General features: G+C 35.5%; 1 protein-coding gene and 1 long non-coding RNA gene across 2 annotated transcripts in view; one reads left to right on the top strand and one right to left on the bottom strand.

Moving 5' to 3' along the window:
* Positions 1-18437, top strand: part of Spri (sprint) — a 194970-nt gene that overhangs the window by 16032 nt on the left and 160501 nt on the right. The window contains exons 2-3 of the mRNA XM_064038564.1: positions 604-680; positions 12422-12492. Coding sequence (XP_063894634.1) covers positions 612-680; positions 12422-12492 — 140 coding nt within the window. The 5' untranslated portion in view covers positions 604-611. The remainder of the gene's footprint in view (positions 1-603; positions 681-12421; positions 12493-18437) is intronic.
* LOC126056234 (uncharacterized) lies at positions 5292-6282 on the bottom strand. Its single transcript, XR_007511935.2, has 2 exons — positions 6072-6282; positions 5292-5636 (listed from the first exon to the last, which is right to left on the bottom strand). It is a non-coding gene; the product is annotated as an uncharacterized LOC126056234 (long non-coding RNA).

The following is an 18437-nucleotide window of genomic DNA, read 5'->3' as shown; positions in this document are numbered from 1 at the left end:
GCGTTGAACTTGATAAAATCAGCTGATGTTTTGCTTGAATAACTCCTGATTTTCCTTGCAATTGTTCATCTTTTTTTACTCATGAAACTTACTTTAACATTGTGGTTAACTTGGCCCGTAATTTGCTTTTGCTTAGGTGCATATTTACCTCTATTCTGAATCGGTCTTGAAACCAAAGAAAACGACAGAAAGGGAAAAGATAAAAAAACAGCAAGAAACTACTATTAGTTAGTGTTTCCTTTTATTATTTTATTATGGAAATTTGTCTTTCCTCAATTTCTGTTTTTTTGCAGTCCATTTTATGTGCAATAGAAAAAGTGCAATGTTATCTTTCTAAGCAGGCAGTGAATCTAATATACTTAATGCCGCATCGATTTCAAGCATGCCTACCCTAGTTCGGTTTTTATTACCTCCCTCGGGATTTCTCACTCGCACTTATTTCGAACATCTTACGACGGTCTACTTGTTTTTGGACACCTAGTTACTTAACATCCCGTAGAAGATCGTGTACAATACGATTGAAATGACATTGGTTAAACATCTATATGTATAACGAGCCCATTGTGTGGATAACAACACTAACAAGGTTGTTGTACTTTTCAGAGTGGAAAATGTCGAACATTTGCCAACGGTACATCAGGCGTCACCGAGATGAGAGGGTTGGAGGTTCCTATATGAAGGTACGTAGAACAGAAAAAAAGATCAAGACTTGTAAAATTGATATGAACTTAGGATTAACTCCGTCAAGACATATTGGCCACAGAGGGCCGCGCTGAAGTGCATCTATTGTTGTGCGTGTATTTGTATGGATTAACAAAGCAGCGAATTTGATGGTCCTAATTCAACAATAACATCTCAATTTCGGGTTAACACGAGCTATGAAACTTTTTATTTATAAAATTGATGATGTAGGTGATGGAATTTTGGAAACCTATATTATAAACGGGCCAGTTTAGGTAGGCGAGAAAGCACCAAATTTTTATTTTATTACATTAAGGATTTTCTAATTAACCACAATGTTACTCGGGTGTAAAAATAAACGACTAGTAACATTATACGGGTAAAAACACTATCAATTAAATTTCAATGAGGAAGCGGCTCATGTCAAAGCCAGAATTACGACCTGGATTAATTGAGACTCAATTACCGTGAAGATTTATTCTTTATTTAAAACCTATCACTATGGAGGTGCAAATGATAAAATTTAAATATTCATGTAAACGTTGGTTATAGACTTACTAGATATTATTGAAAGACTAGACTGGGTGTTTAACAGCCTAATCAAACTGTCAAGAATCTGTTGAACAGGAAACTTGAGGCGGGTTAGTTTTATTCAAAGTTAATTAGGCATTGTACGAGTATTTTAGGTGTTTCAATCAGTAACATTATGTTTAGGTTCTATGAGAATTTATTTTTTGAATAAATAAGTGTATTATACTACAACACCTATTTTTATCTCATGGGTTTGCCATTCCGATTTTGATCAATTTTAGTAAATTAAGAATTATCCTGGATTCTTTGAGTTTTACACTTTCCACATTGTAAACAAACTTGGTACAATATGCCTTACCTTAATATGTATAGTACACACTGCATTTATGGAAACATAAGGTGTTGCTACATAAATTCCTCGCCAGTTTACTTGTAACCGATCCGTTCGATATTTCGATAACCCTTGCGTGCTCCTAGGCCATAACGCGAGTCCACTCAAGTTCCACATGATAAAGCACCAGTTTTGCTTTTATTTTATCCTTGAACAGTGATGAATAGGACCACGTTGTATGCTCCAATGTTTATTTTTGCAATACTTAAAGGAAACATTTTGAGTAATTAAGTAAGCTTATCTGTTGTGCCAGGGGACATAAGTTCATTGGTAGGTAATGTCGTATTGTTAGGTCCCATGCCGAATATCCAGTTTGTTAAATAATTGTCTAATATGTATACACACCGTAGGCACGTATCCCTACCTATCATACATCTTCTGCAGTCGAGCCCTCAACCAGTAGGTACTTCAGAGGCCATGTCACTAATGTTATTATCACATACTCAGCGATATCACATAGGTACTTAGGTACTTACATATTTACCACATAAAATACCTAAAAGATGGATTCAAATGGGCATCCCCGCAAAATATTTAATTTGAATCCCATACTTTTCTGACATTCCATGCCATATTTAAATATCCCTGTATCGTAACATCCCTATCAATACAGTGACCACAAGCAGAATCAATTTGCTGGATGGCATTTAAAACCCCGGGTTCAGTCCATAGGTGCATTTGACATTTTCCATTTCCTGATTTAAACTTCATAGTGACCGCATGTCCTTTGATGGGAGAAATTCGCGTGTCTGTTATAAGCCTGGTTGTGGATTATTGGTCGGTGTCTGTGTTTGTCAATTGTTTTGAGAAAATGATTGTTGCTGTGGATTTAATATCGTGTTTAAGGAACTAGGTAACTCATTGATGCTGATACTTGAAATGTATTACATGTGTAGATTACTAAATTAGTATTATAAAGGCTGATTTTGTAGAATTCTATAAATAGCTTTTGTTTCTCGGTAAAAAGTTGAAACATTTTTTTTTTTTATTTTGTTTAGGTACACCAACAGCGATACATGCACAGAAGTTATAAAAGATACATTTATATAAAAAAAATATTAAAAGGTGGGTAATATCGATTGTCGCTTTTCATTTTCATGGAAAATTTGTCGATAAACTATAGTTTGTTCATGTAATTGATTGTTTACATAAATAACATAACGTAACTGTACTATGTCTAGTAATATCATAAATTCTCTTCAAATGCACCAATGAAGAACAAATATATGATCCTACAATTTTTTTCTTAGCAATATTTCTCTCTCATGCGCTTTATTTTCGTTGCTCCTGGTTTGATAACCGGCCAAGCTTGAAACGTTTCTGTTAATGACAGTCTCGTTCACGCTAATATTCATGTGTAAACTTTGTCTGTACATCAGTTTACGGGGAAAAGTTTGTCTTTATGCGATACTGGATACAGGTAAAGTTCCAGCCACTTTTCGGTCTGCCTTTATGACTAGTTCATAACATAGTTTATTCGTAGGTTGTTCTATAGTTGTTGATAGTTATTCAATTTGGTGTTTTAATAATTTTATACATATACATTACTGAAAATAACTATTACACTGTTTTGAAATACAGTTCCACCAAAAATATTTATACTTCATCAGCCCTTACTTTTTAAGAAAATAATGGGGGTCGTGTCGGGATAGTTTTCGCCGACTAGACATTAGGTTGAAAATCTCAAATGTTCGAATGACGCTTGATTCTAAGGTAAAGTAGCTAGCAACAGTAGCAACCTAAATCCAGATCAGAATAGCCCACAATAATACCTACAAAATGTATTTATAAATCCTCAACTATATACTACGGAGTATAAACAGCAAAACCTAGAAACAAAAGGTTCGCGTTCACAGTAGTGGGTAGGCGCTCTGGTGTTCAATTTCCGATATCGGCACAAAGCGGCGCCGCGCGTCCGATGTTTCCTTTGCGGGATGCGTTATCTAGAACTAGTAGGCATAAGCGGTTGTAGGGTTGCCATGGATTTTCTGGATTTATTTATAATGCTGGATTAAGGAATTAGTTGTTCTGACTAATATTATTTTTAAATGCAAAGGACTAAACTTTAATGTCTGGTGAGTATGCGTTTCAGTTGAAAAAATTAGACTCGGAATGGTTCAGGTTTTTAAAGATGTGATTGATTTATATATAGATATCCGAAGTAATTATATAATTATTCTGAAGGACTGCCAGGTATCTGACAGCGTCGTCGAAGATAGAGCAAAGTAGAAAGATTAGTTAAGCTGGCACCACCACCATGTAGGATACATAGCAGGAAAGAGAGATATTCCGAAGGGAGCAAATATCTTTTTATAATCTGTGATTTTAATCTTGATACGCTAGCAACCCTAGGCGTAGGCCCGTTTTGTACGACACTTGGTAGCTGTATGGTAATTTTAAAGCGATTCAATTACATGTTACTGTTGACAATGAACTTGTTCCTATGTTAATACACTCCTATCTCTACCTAAACTTCCTTTGAAGGGTTGGTAATAATATGTATTTGAAAAAGAAGAACGATTTATAACATATAAAGAAATTATTGTTTTTCCTAGTCAGTTTCTTCAGAGTTTATGAAATAGTTATAGTAATAAGTTCAGAAAATTATTGTACATTTTCTCATAAAACGCTCTTAGTAGACCCCTTGGACTTTGCTTGAACAGAGCAAAGCTGATAATAAACAAAGTTAAACCAAAAAACCTGGCTTCTCAGCAACAAATAATACTAAAAATCACAAAAAGCTTAATTACAAAAGCACCGTCAAGGCAAAGTCAAAGGCAAGGTAAACAAAAGGTCTCAAGAACAATCGAACGTAAAGGGAAAATAACAAATGACGGAACAAATCAGACGCGAGTATACCTTTGCTTAATCCCTACTAATATTATAAATGCGAAAGTAACTCTGTCTGTCTGTCTGTCTATTAAGCTTTCACGTCTAAACCATTGAACTGATTTTTAATTAAATTTGGTAAGTACAGAGATAGAATTGACCTTGAGAAAGAACATAGGATAGTTGGTATCCCGGACTTCTGAAGAATTATCTTGGAAATGCGATATAACCGAATTGGACGCGGGCGAAGTCGCGGGCGGAAGCTAGAAAGACATAAAAAAAAACAGGGAAACAAGGTATTTTCTGGATGAAAAATACCCCAGCGACAGGATCGATGCACAACTTTCTTCATTTACACGGTTGGGAAACAATACCGCGCAATGGATGCGACGAAAGCTTGCGATTCATTTTGTTTGAACAGCAGGAACTAGGAGACGAATCTTATATTTTGTAGATCTTGTTTTGTTTTTAATTGATACGTTTGAAAATGGAATTTTAGTAGTTTGCCAGTTGTATTTTGAATGGATAACAATGAATGCATGTTGACCATTGACATATAACTATAGGGACAGGAAATGTCACGAAAAAAACGTGCACACCTACTGTCAGTCTGCAGTCGTAACTAAAATGGCTGCCATTACTAGGGTTGTACCGCTACCGGATTCAACAAATATCGATATTGTATTCTAGTTAGAAGTATGTACGAGTCTTACTGGGTGCATAAAAATAACCGAGTATAAATAATCTCTTCGTCATAGAACTAACTATCACATTAACTTCACTGATACTAATAACCTCAACAACATCAACCAAATGGGAGGAGTCATTTCAGTAGGGTGATACCTTTGAAAAAAAAAAAAACAGGCAAAGTAATTATTTATTATTTCAAATAGCCCTATGAAAGTTCTTTCACGACAGACTAGTTGCAGGGTGCCAAAGATTCGGTCCTATGAAGAAGAATCCGCAAGAAACGCCATAAGGAGATACTCTCTTAAAAAAAATACAATAATTTAAAATCGTTTTCAAGCTATTCATGAGAAAGTTATATAATGCAAATGGAGCTAATTATGTATTAATCGATTGTACAAAACAATTTTAGTGCTAAGAAAAAAATATTTATACAATTCGAAACCTATATTCGGTAACTAAGTTCTGAAGCAAATATTGCAACTTGCATTCCGATTTGCTCGTCTGTGCGGAAGCACTGCCGTGCCCGTGGTCGCCGTAGAAGCATCATGTGAAAATAAAAAGGCAAAACATATTATTTTCAATAAAATATGTCTTTAAAATCCTGAATTTTATAATACGCCTTTTTAATCAAAATGTTTTTAACTGATGTTTTGTTGAAAATAATACACAACTCTGAGGGCTCAGTGTCTTAGGGACAGTAAGTTCTGATGTTAAAATTTGTAAAAGCAGACTTATTAAGTGGATATTATATCGATAATATTATGACAACTGCACAGCACTATGCCAATATAACATGTTATTGTAAACAACATTTATTTCTAAATATAGGTTTTTATACAGAAATAAACCAAAATATAAGTACTTTCACCATCAATTCATGTTCCCGTAACATACTTTTTATAAAATGTGAATTATTTTATGTAGTTTCTAGCAAAAATAGGTTCCTAACCTGTGTAAAGACAATCCAGCTTGATTTTGGTGCTTCCTAGCACCACACTTCACAATACAACACATAGGCATATTCGTTGATTATTTCACTATTGAAATAGTAAAGTCTTAAAAGTAAACACGAGTGATATTCTATAAAATAGCAAAAATAAGTCACGAAGAGCACCTATTTGACAGCACAACTACCATGACATATATGGCCAGATATGGCACGCACATACAAACAGGAGGATTTCAAAAGTAAATGTCACCATTTTACGCAATCACAAAAATATTGTTGTCCCTGTTTTCAAATACACTTATCTGCTTAGAAAGAGTGAGACAGAACTATGTTGCATAGTTTGTTTCATATTTATATAACTATAGATACGTCAATATCAAAACGGCGTCTCCTTATAATTCTAAGCTCGATGATGTTGACATTTGCAATTTTTTTAGTACCTTTTTTTGTAGAACCTACATGGCTTGAGACAGGGAAAGACTTAGGGATCTGGTTATGGGTGCGAGGTAGAGTATTTGTAAAAAATATATTCTGCCATATACCTATTAAATTAACCCTGGATCTTTAAAAATGTTATGGAAGGAGATAAAAATTATAACATTGTGTCTACTCGATTTTTTTCATATCCATCCTATGCCATCTTTTACTTATCTCTGTTTCTACGACGCAACGGTAAGTAATTGACTTTTGACAACTTTTTGATGAGTTTTCAGATGCTGATAGCTTGCCCGTAGGGTGTTTTTCTTTCAAATATTCTTCTTTAATATTTAGTTTAAAAGGAGCTTAATTAACACTAACTTTATAAATGAAAAAAGTTTAATGTAAAGGTCAAAATTAACGCACTTAGTAAATTCACAAATGAGCAAAACAAATAATGTACTTACTCATAGAAAAGCCACAATAAAGTGGCTTTTAAATTAGCTTTTATTTAAATATCTTAAAAAGATTTCTTAAGAAATACGAAAGTGACAGTTGTCTCCAAGACTACATTCTTTATTCCATTACCCCATTGTCAACTCTCTTCGCTGGCTTCTGCAAAATTGTGTATCCTTATCGTGAATTTTTACGATTGTAAACTTGAGCAGTTTAAGTCCCATTGTCTCAAGGTACATAAAGTAACTCGTTAAGAAATTACAAGTGTGTATAAAAAGTGTCATTTAACAGCGTCAGTAAGGATGTGCCATTATTCATAAAGCCGGGGTGTTGAACCGGCACCCCTGGGGATGCGCGTTTTAATGTCCGCATTTGCATTTTGTAGTATAAGCTTGGTTTGTAGATAAAATAGAGGTGCTGAAAAGGAAAATTTTTGAAAAACGTATATCAGTAAGTACTCATGTCTTAGTTATGCAATATGCACGTTTCTCGTTTCCAAATTCTTGCATTTTCGGTAGAAAACAAGAATATTATGAGCTGCCGATCCATCCAGGCATACACAGGTACCTATAAGTTCACAAATCACACAATATATTGATGAAAACTGCAAAAAAATATATTCTATCCATACAGTCCATGTTTTAACTGAAAATTGATCCAAAATATTTCCATATCCTACAAGGTAAAATATCATCACTGCCATAACATTAAACGATGGGAAGAAATAAAGAAGTTATAATAAGTCTAGCGGCTCCCTCGCATAACGGGACACTTCCAAACAATTAGAGAGGCTCGTTAGCTTTACGAGATATTTAGCACCTCCTTCCTATTTCACTGCATTTTATTAGTGCACTGCGTAACACAGTTCGTTTGTGCTGACGTGGATTTTTGGGGGAAATACAATGGAAAGGGACTGTGGTCGTGTAATGGATATGGCTTCTCACTCGCGGTAACTTATGAAATATATTACTAGCTTCCGCCCGCGGCTTCGCCCGTGTAGAGTTCGTTAATATCGCGTTTCTAAGAGAATTCTTCAAAACTCTCAACTCTATCTCTGTACCAAATTTTATTAGAGTGGTTTAGCCGTGAAAGCGTAACAGACAGACAGACAGAGTTACTTTCGCATTTATAATATTGGTAGGGATAAAACCTCCTTTTAATCTTCACAAAAATGTCTGGTTCTGGTGGAACAAATTATAGTTATAGTAATATTTCCTAAACTGACCTTTGTGATATTGGCAAATTGTCTCTATGCGTCATAAAATTGGGCTAACATTATTTTCTCAGATTAGGTAAAGTAAAGAAGGGATTCATGATACTTACCTAGAAGATCCAACGATTCGATGAACTGTAGATAATTGAATACGGAAATAATAGTCATGTAAATAAATTGGTTCGATGAAAAGTTGTTCGCAAAAACTATTTCTGTGTAATGGATTTTCCCATGAATCGTTTACTATTGTTGATCAAGCAGTATCTACATTTTATTATATTAAGTTTTTAGGTCAATCGAATGACCTGTTTTCTTTTGAAATTCAGATAGCTGTCTACATGGTACATTTCATGTAAATGAAAGGTTTTAATTTGGCGAGTCATTAAATTGATTAAGTATGAGTGAGTTTGCAAGTTCACCAAGACCGAGCAACGATAAAAGAAAATCAGTAGCTGTATTGAAAGTAAAATCAATGTCTAATGAATGGTTTTCATACTTACTTAGGTAAGTATATGTTGTTTCTTACCAATATTGTTTTGGTAATTTTTGTTATAAAGACATAAGGTTTATAAGCTTATGTTTTCCAAATAAGGACAATTTCAGAAGGGTATCTAGCTTTAATTATGATTTAGATATTCCGAGCCAAGTTCAATTGACTGTCTTACAAGGTGATTTGTTTCATTTTACGATATTATTTATTGCTTTATAAGTTGTGTTCAGCAATAAGTACCTAATCAATAATACATTACGTCCTAACGATCCATATAATGCACCTCTTGACCCGATTACCAAAATTCCCTTTGGGATCGCAAGATGACGTATCAGAAAGTCGTAATTTCGCCTTTATTGCATTGTAATAAGGTTGAAGGACCTTTTCAGTTGACGATGTCAATGTTTGTGTTTCTTTTTATTGCTTAGCAACGACCTGGTCGTATGGAATCAGTAGGGCGATGACCTCTTGTGATACTTGATAGACAGGGAAATTATTGAAAATAGAGTTTTCCTGCAATGTAGTGTTTCAGCGGTCTTTTTGCATGCACTTTGTGTATTAGGTTTTCCATGTTAGAACGTAGTTAGGTTTTAAATGTGCTTTTGATTGATTAAATTATCGTCATGAAGATTTACTCATTTTATCTGAGCTGAAAGAGGCAGTACGCGAAGGTACCTTTTTGAATAACTTTCACAAAGTTATCTACGGATGGAATTTAATAATTTTGCTCATAATTTTAATAACATTCATATGCAAATGTTCATTATACGTTTCACGGAGCTCGTCCCCCGGGACATCGGTGCGTTACGTCGGGATAATTGCGACAATTAACGCCTATTATGCCGATGATTTCCAACCCTCGGGGAATTTTATAGAACTATTTTAATTGGATTTTTCAAGTAAAAAAAAAAATCTTTTTAACTTTTTGATATTTCTTTTGAAATTTTTAAATGGTTTTACTTTTATATTAAAGTAGGAATAAATATACGCTTATTCTAAATGAGTGAATCTAAAAAATAAAGCTTATGTTAGCTAGTTCTCTTTCACGAAATCATTGGTATAGTACCTACTCCTATAACCCTAAAATCCTAAAGGCCTTTTCCGATTTCTGCAACAAGGCTTCACGGACCTCATCGAATTCACTTTACAACTGTATCTTGTTCTATCTTATCTACCTAACTCTTTGATGTAAAACTTTACTGACATAAGAAACGAAGAAGAAAACATGACATAAATAAACATAAACAAACATCCATTCCGTGGAAAATTCTCGACTATTTATGTTTGCTAATTTCATGCTCTAGTGAGGTCGGCGCGCTAAAAGCGGCTTACTTTTATGTTGGAGTACCCTCCACGTCAAAGTATTCGCAGTTGAGGGCGCACGCCATGACATGTCTTAGAGTATATAACTTATTGGATTCGCCATGAGATCTGAAATCTCTACGCACAAATTAATACTTTTAACGAAAATAAAACCGATTTCAATAATGTTCTTAAAACTTTCAGGTTTCAGGCTTCTTTTAAAAGTGGTTAAAAAGTTTGCTATATTAAATAATCTATTAGCTCATGCGTTTTCATAAACATATCTTACGCGGTTGAGTATATGAGCTTTCATACCTTTGATAAAATCGAAGACAAGGCGATGGCGGCTCCAGTCGGTTTAATTCTCCAAGTGACACACGGATGTGACGGTGTTTAAACTGAAGACACGGACAACATGGCATTTGTAAAGGGCGAATCTGGACTATAATTTGTACTGTGTTTGATTTGCGCTTGTTAGCGACCGGTTTTGGAAAACAGTTGGAGCGTGGAGGGTGTAGTGGTGATAGATATAATTTAATGTGGTTTGTAGATAATGTAGGCACTTAGACAATATGTGCAGAATTTTAGGTTTACCTAGTTCTTGTAACAATACTGATGATTTCATTCTGACTAGGCTAGATATGTTAAAAAAATATAAATATAAATAAGGACTTGATTGTTAGTTTTAGAACATGAAATAATAAAAATATTCACCGTTGTAGTTGATAACTTAGAATTCTACCTGACATTCAAGTAGTAGCACCAACCTAATATGAGACGCGAAAAGTCAATACATATACACTGTAGTGAACAGCCACGGTTGTTAATGGAAGTTGTCCTCGTACAATAAAACGGTACAGTCAGCATAACACGTGGGGTGTTACGCGTAGATAGTCGCGGTGCCGTCAAGAGATTTTTATTTGACAAACTTTTTACACCGCTGCGCCACCCCGTCTGCAAACTAAGCAAATAGGTACCTAAGTCTGTTACACACTGTTGTCTTGTTTGGAGAACATGTTGGGAATACAAAATAAACAATTTATTCGTAAAAAGATAGAAAATATTTACATTATAACTCAAGTTACCTCTAAAGTTACAGCCAATCCGAATGCTGAGAGTTGTGGTTGAATTTCAGATTTGCTTCAGGCTTTTCATCATAAACATTTTTGAAGGTATTAAGAGCGTACTAACACTATCGTACAATTTTTTATAATTTTATTTGGTGAGGAGTTTCACTATGTCAGCCACCAAAAATTTTACAAAAACCATTTATAAAATCTACATAGAAATATTTGCTATTAGGTACTAAAGTGAAAATATGCTCACTGTTGCTGTTAAAACTTTATACTTCGTGATCATTCCTACACCTAAGTTATACCTAAGTTTGAGATGATAACTCGAAATAGAACCTCATTTTCCCGTGGATCACTCTCACGGTCTAGTGCGTTTGAAATTGGAATGTGTGCGATTGAACCTTAGGGCATTCACAAGGTCGAGTCAGTCGTAGCCAGGCGGAACGAAGACACGATGCAACGTGTGAACTGTAAAGTTAATTTATACAAACTAAGTGTAACCTGAGAAAAGAAAGACAAAGCTTTTTTCACAGGTTTACACGCGTAAACTACGAACTTGCTTTACGTGTTCGGTAGTTATCACAAGTAATTTATGGCTTCTAATATTGATCAGTTATTGCACTATCATCGGCGGTAAAATATTAAATACAAATTTTAATTTAAGCCCATAGGCAAAAGCATTTATAACTATAAAGCCGTGACGTGGACTCAACTTTTACTTAGCAAAAGGACTTCTCCCTCGCTGCTGTCCTCTATGATTTAGTTGCCAGTAAATTCATTCAAATAACATTTTCCACGCATGTTGCATGTATTTACCGAGATTGTTTACGCTTCGTAAACTATATTTTTAATTAAAATTCACGAAGATAAATTTTGTATCCAGTTAAATGTTTGGTTGATTCTTTCTAACGTCTGTGTGTCACATATTAGAGCAAATATCTAAACCTAGAGGCCGTGGCGAACGAGGTTTAACTCATTTCCAGAACGTTTCCAATATGTGGGGCCGCATAGAAAATCCAACGAATCGGTATGTGAATAATGGGGATTATGTGGTATTACTGCGAAAATTTCAATTTACGACCAGAATTGCATAGTGCTGTGGTTTCCCAATGCAGTTTTCTTAGAAATATTTCAATTTCTTGGTTTCGTGAGAAGAATAGTGGATAAGTGGGCAATTTATTCACAGTTATCTACCGTATTTTAGAGGTTGAAGTAAATTTTTACCGGCATACTTAACCTTTGTGTATTGCAGTTATTGCAGTTTATTGCAGTTATTGCAGTTTACAGAATTTCTTGTTTAGAGGTTAAATTATAAATATGTACCTAGTTGGTTTTTAGCTTACTCGTTGTCATCATTTGAAATAAGGATTACCTCGTCTAATATTTTTTTTATTTGCAGTTGCTGAACACACTATCTACGGATTTGGAGGAGATGCTAACAGAACTTTATGAGGAAAAGAAAATATCCAGGTAAGTGAAAACTACTGTTTTACTTAAGTTTCTGAAAACATCCGATATCTATACATTCAAGGCAAAACGACAAGAAAAACTGAAATTACTCAATCTGAACGTCATCATAAATTCTAACGCGAGAAAGTTAAACGCATCTAACTAATAGGTATATCATTTTCAGTCTTAATAAGACGTAAGCAATGTTTCACCAATTAATCAGAAAGAACGTATAATCACACTTCACAATCCAATTAATAAATCTTCAATGAGAGGAATGAAACAAATGACGACTATAAAGCGAATATTTGCTAAACAAAATGATATCTTCACTCAAATTTGATCTATATGACAATGGTATAAAGACCATAAAAGGTTTTCTGGTTCGTAATAAGTGTTGTGAAATCGTATTATGGGCACAGTAGCGCGCTTCGGTGGCGGATAAATCGAATTACATGCGGTCCTGACTTCGACTCTTGACTTGAGCGGTGCCTTTGATACTGAAACCTTTTTCATATATGTTTATGAGTACGTTGATGTAGATACCTCTTTTTAGGGCAAAATGTTGACGTGTGATCGTGTGTGTCCTTTTGACGACAAAATTGAGATGAAAGTGAAGCTTTTTACTGAATTTAGTAAGAACGTAACTAGAAATCAGCAATATATTGACAAAGGTTTTATTAATTTCAATTTTCCAGGCAGTAGGTAAAGTTGCGTTAGTTACACATTTTATAACTCGTAGGTAGCTTAGACCCGGGAGAGGGACATAGGATAGTTTTTGTCACCATCCGGGACGTCAGTGTAACCGCGGGCAGAAGGATACATAATATTTGATGAAGAAAGAATGGCCTTTTAAAACGTAAATCCTCATTTCGGTCTTCCCCAAAATTGAAAAAGGGTAGCGTTTTATTTTAATAATCCTGGTCAGCTTTTACCAGACAGAGATCAAACAGAGACCGCGTTGTTCCAAAATTAAGTTAACAGTATGCATTCAATTCCACGCACAGTTCAATCTAAAACCCGGCTCAATTTTTTTTTAATTTGAAACTGGCCAATCCGTTGCGGTCTATTGTTTTATATTCGCGGTCAGCCGTTTACGAACCTACAACGTTATTTAAACCGTTTGTAAAATATGTATGTAACAATGAATTGTGGAAACGATCGTCATGATCTAATGGTACTGAAAACTGGGTTACATTTTGTTTGAACGTATTTGAATGGGATTGTTCTATTCAAGAGATTTTAAAATAAGGTTAGAGCATAAAGTATGTAGCTACAGTAATGGTATGTAATCTTTGTGTTCAGATTTTGTACAAGATTCCATATTTAAATTCATTTCGATATTTTCAACACTCCCATTCAAACCATCGACACATTTAACCCCAAGCCTTATCTAAAATATCATCGAGCGCAAACCAACGTTGTTTCAAAATCGAGAGCGAAAATATATGACTGGTATCAGTTTTAAAGCCAATAGCGTGTCCGTGGCAAATAAATCAACACGGTAACAAGATGAGGACGGTATCGAAAGCCCAACAAATCATGTGCTAGCGTTGACGTTAACTGAGAGCCTTCCGGAGCAATGTGAAAAATAATAACACTCGGTTTTATTAGTCGAAAATTTTGCAGTTGAATCATATAGAGGCAAAGGACGTAAGTACTTCAGAAGTCAGGTTCAATAAATATCGCAATTGAAATAACAGTCAGAATATAAACTTTTTCAACGCTACATACATTTATGTATTATATATTATATATACATTTAAGTACTTAACTTAAAAGGCATTTTCAACAAAACATTGACTGTACCTTATGAAAAGCTACAAAAAGTTTTATTGTCACTATAAGGCCTTCACTGCCCACCGAGTTAAGTACCTACCCCGCGGATTTTCTCCAAAAACCATATATTTTACACAAAACACAATGTTCACACCTCAAGGGATACGCATAAAATCCACCCACTACGCAGATTTACCATATAAAACTCCACGATAGTCTTCCCGGTATCATCACATTATGCAACCGGTGTAAGATTATCATAAACGTATAATACACCCGTGTTGTGTAGGTAAAACGAATCGCTTAGCTCCCCAACATTCAGCCCCGGATCTAGGGGGGGGCAAGCCGGGGTCCATGCCCCGGGCGGCAAATTCAGGGGGCGGCAAAATCAGGCGGCTGCCTGATTTTAAATCCTAAATCACACATCACAGATTACCATAATAGTTACCTACAGGGCCGCCTTAACCTATGGTGCAGGGTGTGCCAATAACCCGGGCGCCTCGGTCTCAGGGGCGCCGCGGGACGCCCCACCACCAAGAAATTTCGATGAAATTACACCCGTTTGATAAGGAAGTTCCATTGTATCATGATACTGACAAGCAAGGTTTCTAAAAAATTTAGATTACCTATTTTTGACTTTTAACATTCTCCAACTAAGTGAAAAAATTCTCGCTCGCTACGCTCGCGTCTAAATGACAATGTGCAATTTTTCTGATGGTTTATTATTTTCATTGATGCGCTGAATCAATGAACACAAATGGCACTCGCTCTAATCACGGTTTCTTTTTATTTGTACATAATTACCAGTTTAATTTGTGAGTCTTCAAACAAATATCTTTAAAAAGTTCGTTGTTGCTTGACAATGCACAATGCACTTAATCAGGTACTTTTGTGTCGTAATCTCAAAAAATTTCGCGCTCGCTTCGCTCGCACAATATTTCTTTATTTGGGCTTACCAATTAAGATATATTACACAGAAATCTTAAAAATAAAGGAAACAACAGTTAGAGTATGCTCTACATAGTGTAGTTAATGTATATTATACAGACATTACCTTGTTAACTTCATAAGTCAAATCCACGCTGTCTTACCTTTTATAAGACAAATGTAGCAAAAAAAAATATGTATGGAGTCCTCAAAAACATGCTGCCTTTCATCTAATTTATTTTTTTGCGCTTCCGACCGCTTGTTACTTTACTGCGCTTTTTAAAACTCATTAAATTTTTGTGTCCCAAAATTAAAAAATTTGCGCGCTCGCTTCGCTCGCGCTTTTTGTTGCAATTACTTTCGTCTGTCTCGACTTTCATAGCTTAAACCTGGCCAACAGTTTGAGCCTACAATGATTTGGACACATTTTTTAAGTCCTTTACCTACCAAAAAAATGACTTTCGTTGGTGAAAATAAACATAAGTAGGTAGGCGGGGCGGCACTTTTCAGTTTTTGCCCCGCCTAAAAAAAATTGAAGATCCGGGGCTGCCAACATTTACGCTCAAATCTTCCTGATTTCAACAACCAGTGTAAAAGATATATAAAATAAACCTGGCCGTAAAATCACCCCCTTATTTCGAGATTAAATATCCCTAAGTGAGAAAGATAATTAATTTGAGCGATGTAATGTTTGTTTAGGATGAAGCAAATATAGGGTATTTTAAATTAATTCGCGAAACCTACGATAATGAACTCGTTTGAACACTCACAACTGTCTAATATGTAGAGTGGAATAGATGAAAATATGAACCGTCAAAAGCAACAAAACGTGCCCAAACCAGAAGCTCGAAGTTCCGGACAAAGCATTATGAATAATGAAACACCCTTTGTACAAAGGTTCGGAGTAGGCACTGCCTATGGATATAACCACAAAACTGGAGATTTTGCGGTGGGGTGTCGCTGGGAGAAAAAAACGGGAGCGCAAAGTGTTTTTTACGGCTTTAATACGAGTTTATTAAAATATTTAAAGCGGAACTTTAGCGCGAATTTCCCCGAAGACATCTCAAAAAGGTCCCCCGTCGTACCGATATGAAACTTCCAGGCTAGGTGTTGGAATGATAAATTAAAACGAGGAAAAAGAGCGTCGACATGTGTTAGTGTAATGAGATATTTTCGCTCTGCCTCATGAATTATACTAAAGTGAGAAGTTTGACATTCCAAAAAAGACATTCATTTTGATAATGGTACTTGTGCGATTACTAATTACCAATAGCGTACCAAGCGTAGAGTACCAATTTAAATTGATACCAAAAACGTGCCACAAGTTCGGTAGTTTGATACCGGATAACGCTAATATTCCTAAAGGCTAGTAATAATATATGACTAAAAACACAATGTTACGTCTCACTAAAGCGTACTTGATTAATTAAACAAACTTCATCCCACGCAACATCAGAACGAACCAAATAATAACGTTTATTTTTGGCAATATTTTAACAAGGCAGTTCTGTTTTGGGTATTTACTCGTCCGGCCCTAATAAATGCAGTAAAAAAGTGATTAGACATAAAGGGTTGCATTGATTTTCGTTGAATAAGAATTAAATTTCTGAAATGCTTTTCCAAAAATTGGTTCCTATTCAAAGGCACCCTCTACAAAGAACAATGGTACTCGATTGGAGTTCGCGCGAAATTGTCTAGGACCCCTAAATGGACTATTAGGTACAGACCTCGCCTGATTTTGGTTCGCTTGCAGAGTGGAGCCGTGATTTAAGGCAGGGGACTGAACGAAGGGAGATAGAGGCTTACGCAAAATATGCGCTTTTGAATTTTTTGATTTAGTGTTTTTGGGAACGCTATGCACGCAGTACTCTTTATATTTTTTATTTCTATGCCTGTGCCTACTTTATTTTTATCTTTGATTTTGGTATTTTGATGTAGAAACATATGACACTGAAGCACGATATCATTAATATTTTGTACCTACTCATTTAAGACAATTGGTCCCACGTGGGCGCCAAATAATTATTTGAGCATTCGAATTTTGGCTTTGTGCCTTATAACAGGTGATTTTTTTGCTGGTATCTTTTTGGCAACACTGTTTTAAACAGATCACGCGTGAATCGTGTCTTGTGTCATTGTCAAACTTGTTCAGTTTGGTCTATAATTTAACCATGAATCGACTTACGAGCGAACAACGCTTGCAAATTATTGAATTTTACTATCAAAATGCATGCTCGGTTAAGAGAGTGCATCGGGCACTTCTTCCAATTTATGATTTTTTTGCCCAAAATGGAAGAATTGGACATGCCTGACACGTGGTTTCAACAAGATGGTGCCACATGCCACACGGCACGCGAAACAATGGCCCAGTTGAGAGCCGCCTTCGGTGAACAGTTTATCTCACGTTTTGGGCCCGTCAATTGGCCGCCTAGATCGTGTGATCTAACGCCTTTGGACTATTTCTTGTGGAGCCAATATGTTAAGGCTCATGTCTACAGGGATAAACCAGCAACGATTGACGCACTGGGAGCCAATATTGAAGCATTTATTCGTAATATACCGGCTGATGAGAGTGTGCCGAAATTGGACCTTGCGAATGGGCCATCTAAACCGGAGCCGCAGCCAGCATTTGCATGAAATCATCTTCAAACATTAAATTATATTGATCGTTCTATCGATTCCAATAAAGATTTCATCAAATTTTTCAAAGGACAATGGGCACTTTGTATGAGATTTGGTACCCGTTCCAACAGTAACGTATGATATATCATTAGAAAGGTATTTACGTGAAGAATAATAAAAACTATGGGGCTTGCCTCAATTAGCTGTCCAATCCGAGTAACGATAAAAATTGAATCGACATAGCAACAAGTATGTCATCCATATATGCAAATTCATTAAGAGGCATATGTTGTCAGTGTAATAATTTTAAACTCAGTTAATAGACATCTTACATTGTTTGAGATACACTCTAATATAATCGAAAGGTTGTAATAGTCTATGGAGTCATACTACGGATTCCGTATGGAAACACAATCGTCATCTGATTTGACAAAAGTTCAAAACATTTCTATTCATCTTTTTATAAGACGAAATTCATCATTATCTCAGCACCTCTTGAGGAGCAAGATTAAGTCGTAATATGTACTATGTTAACATCATCTCCTGACTTTTCAACCTTAATTGATTGTAAATACTGAAAGACTTTCATCAAATACATAAGCTAGTTCTGCGTCAACTGCAAAGGTTTGCACAGTCTT

Source organism: Helicoverpa armigera, chromosome 16, assembly GCF_030705265.1.
Source record: "Helicoverpa armigera isolate CAAS_96S chromosome 16, ASM3070526v1, whole genome shotgun sequence".
Taxonomy (NCBI): domain Eukaryota; kingdom Metazoa; phylum Arthropoda; class Insecta; order Lepidoptera; family Noctuidae; genus Helicoverpa; species Helicoverpa armigera.
This window is presented reverse-complemented; position numbering and strand designations above follow the sequence as displayed.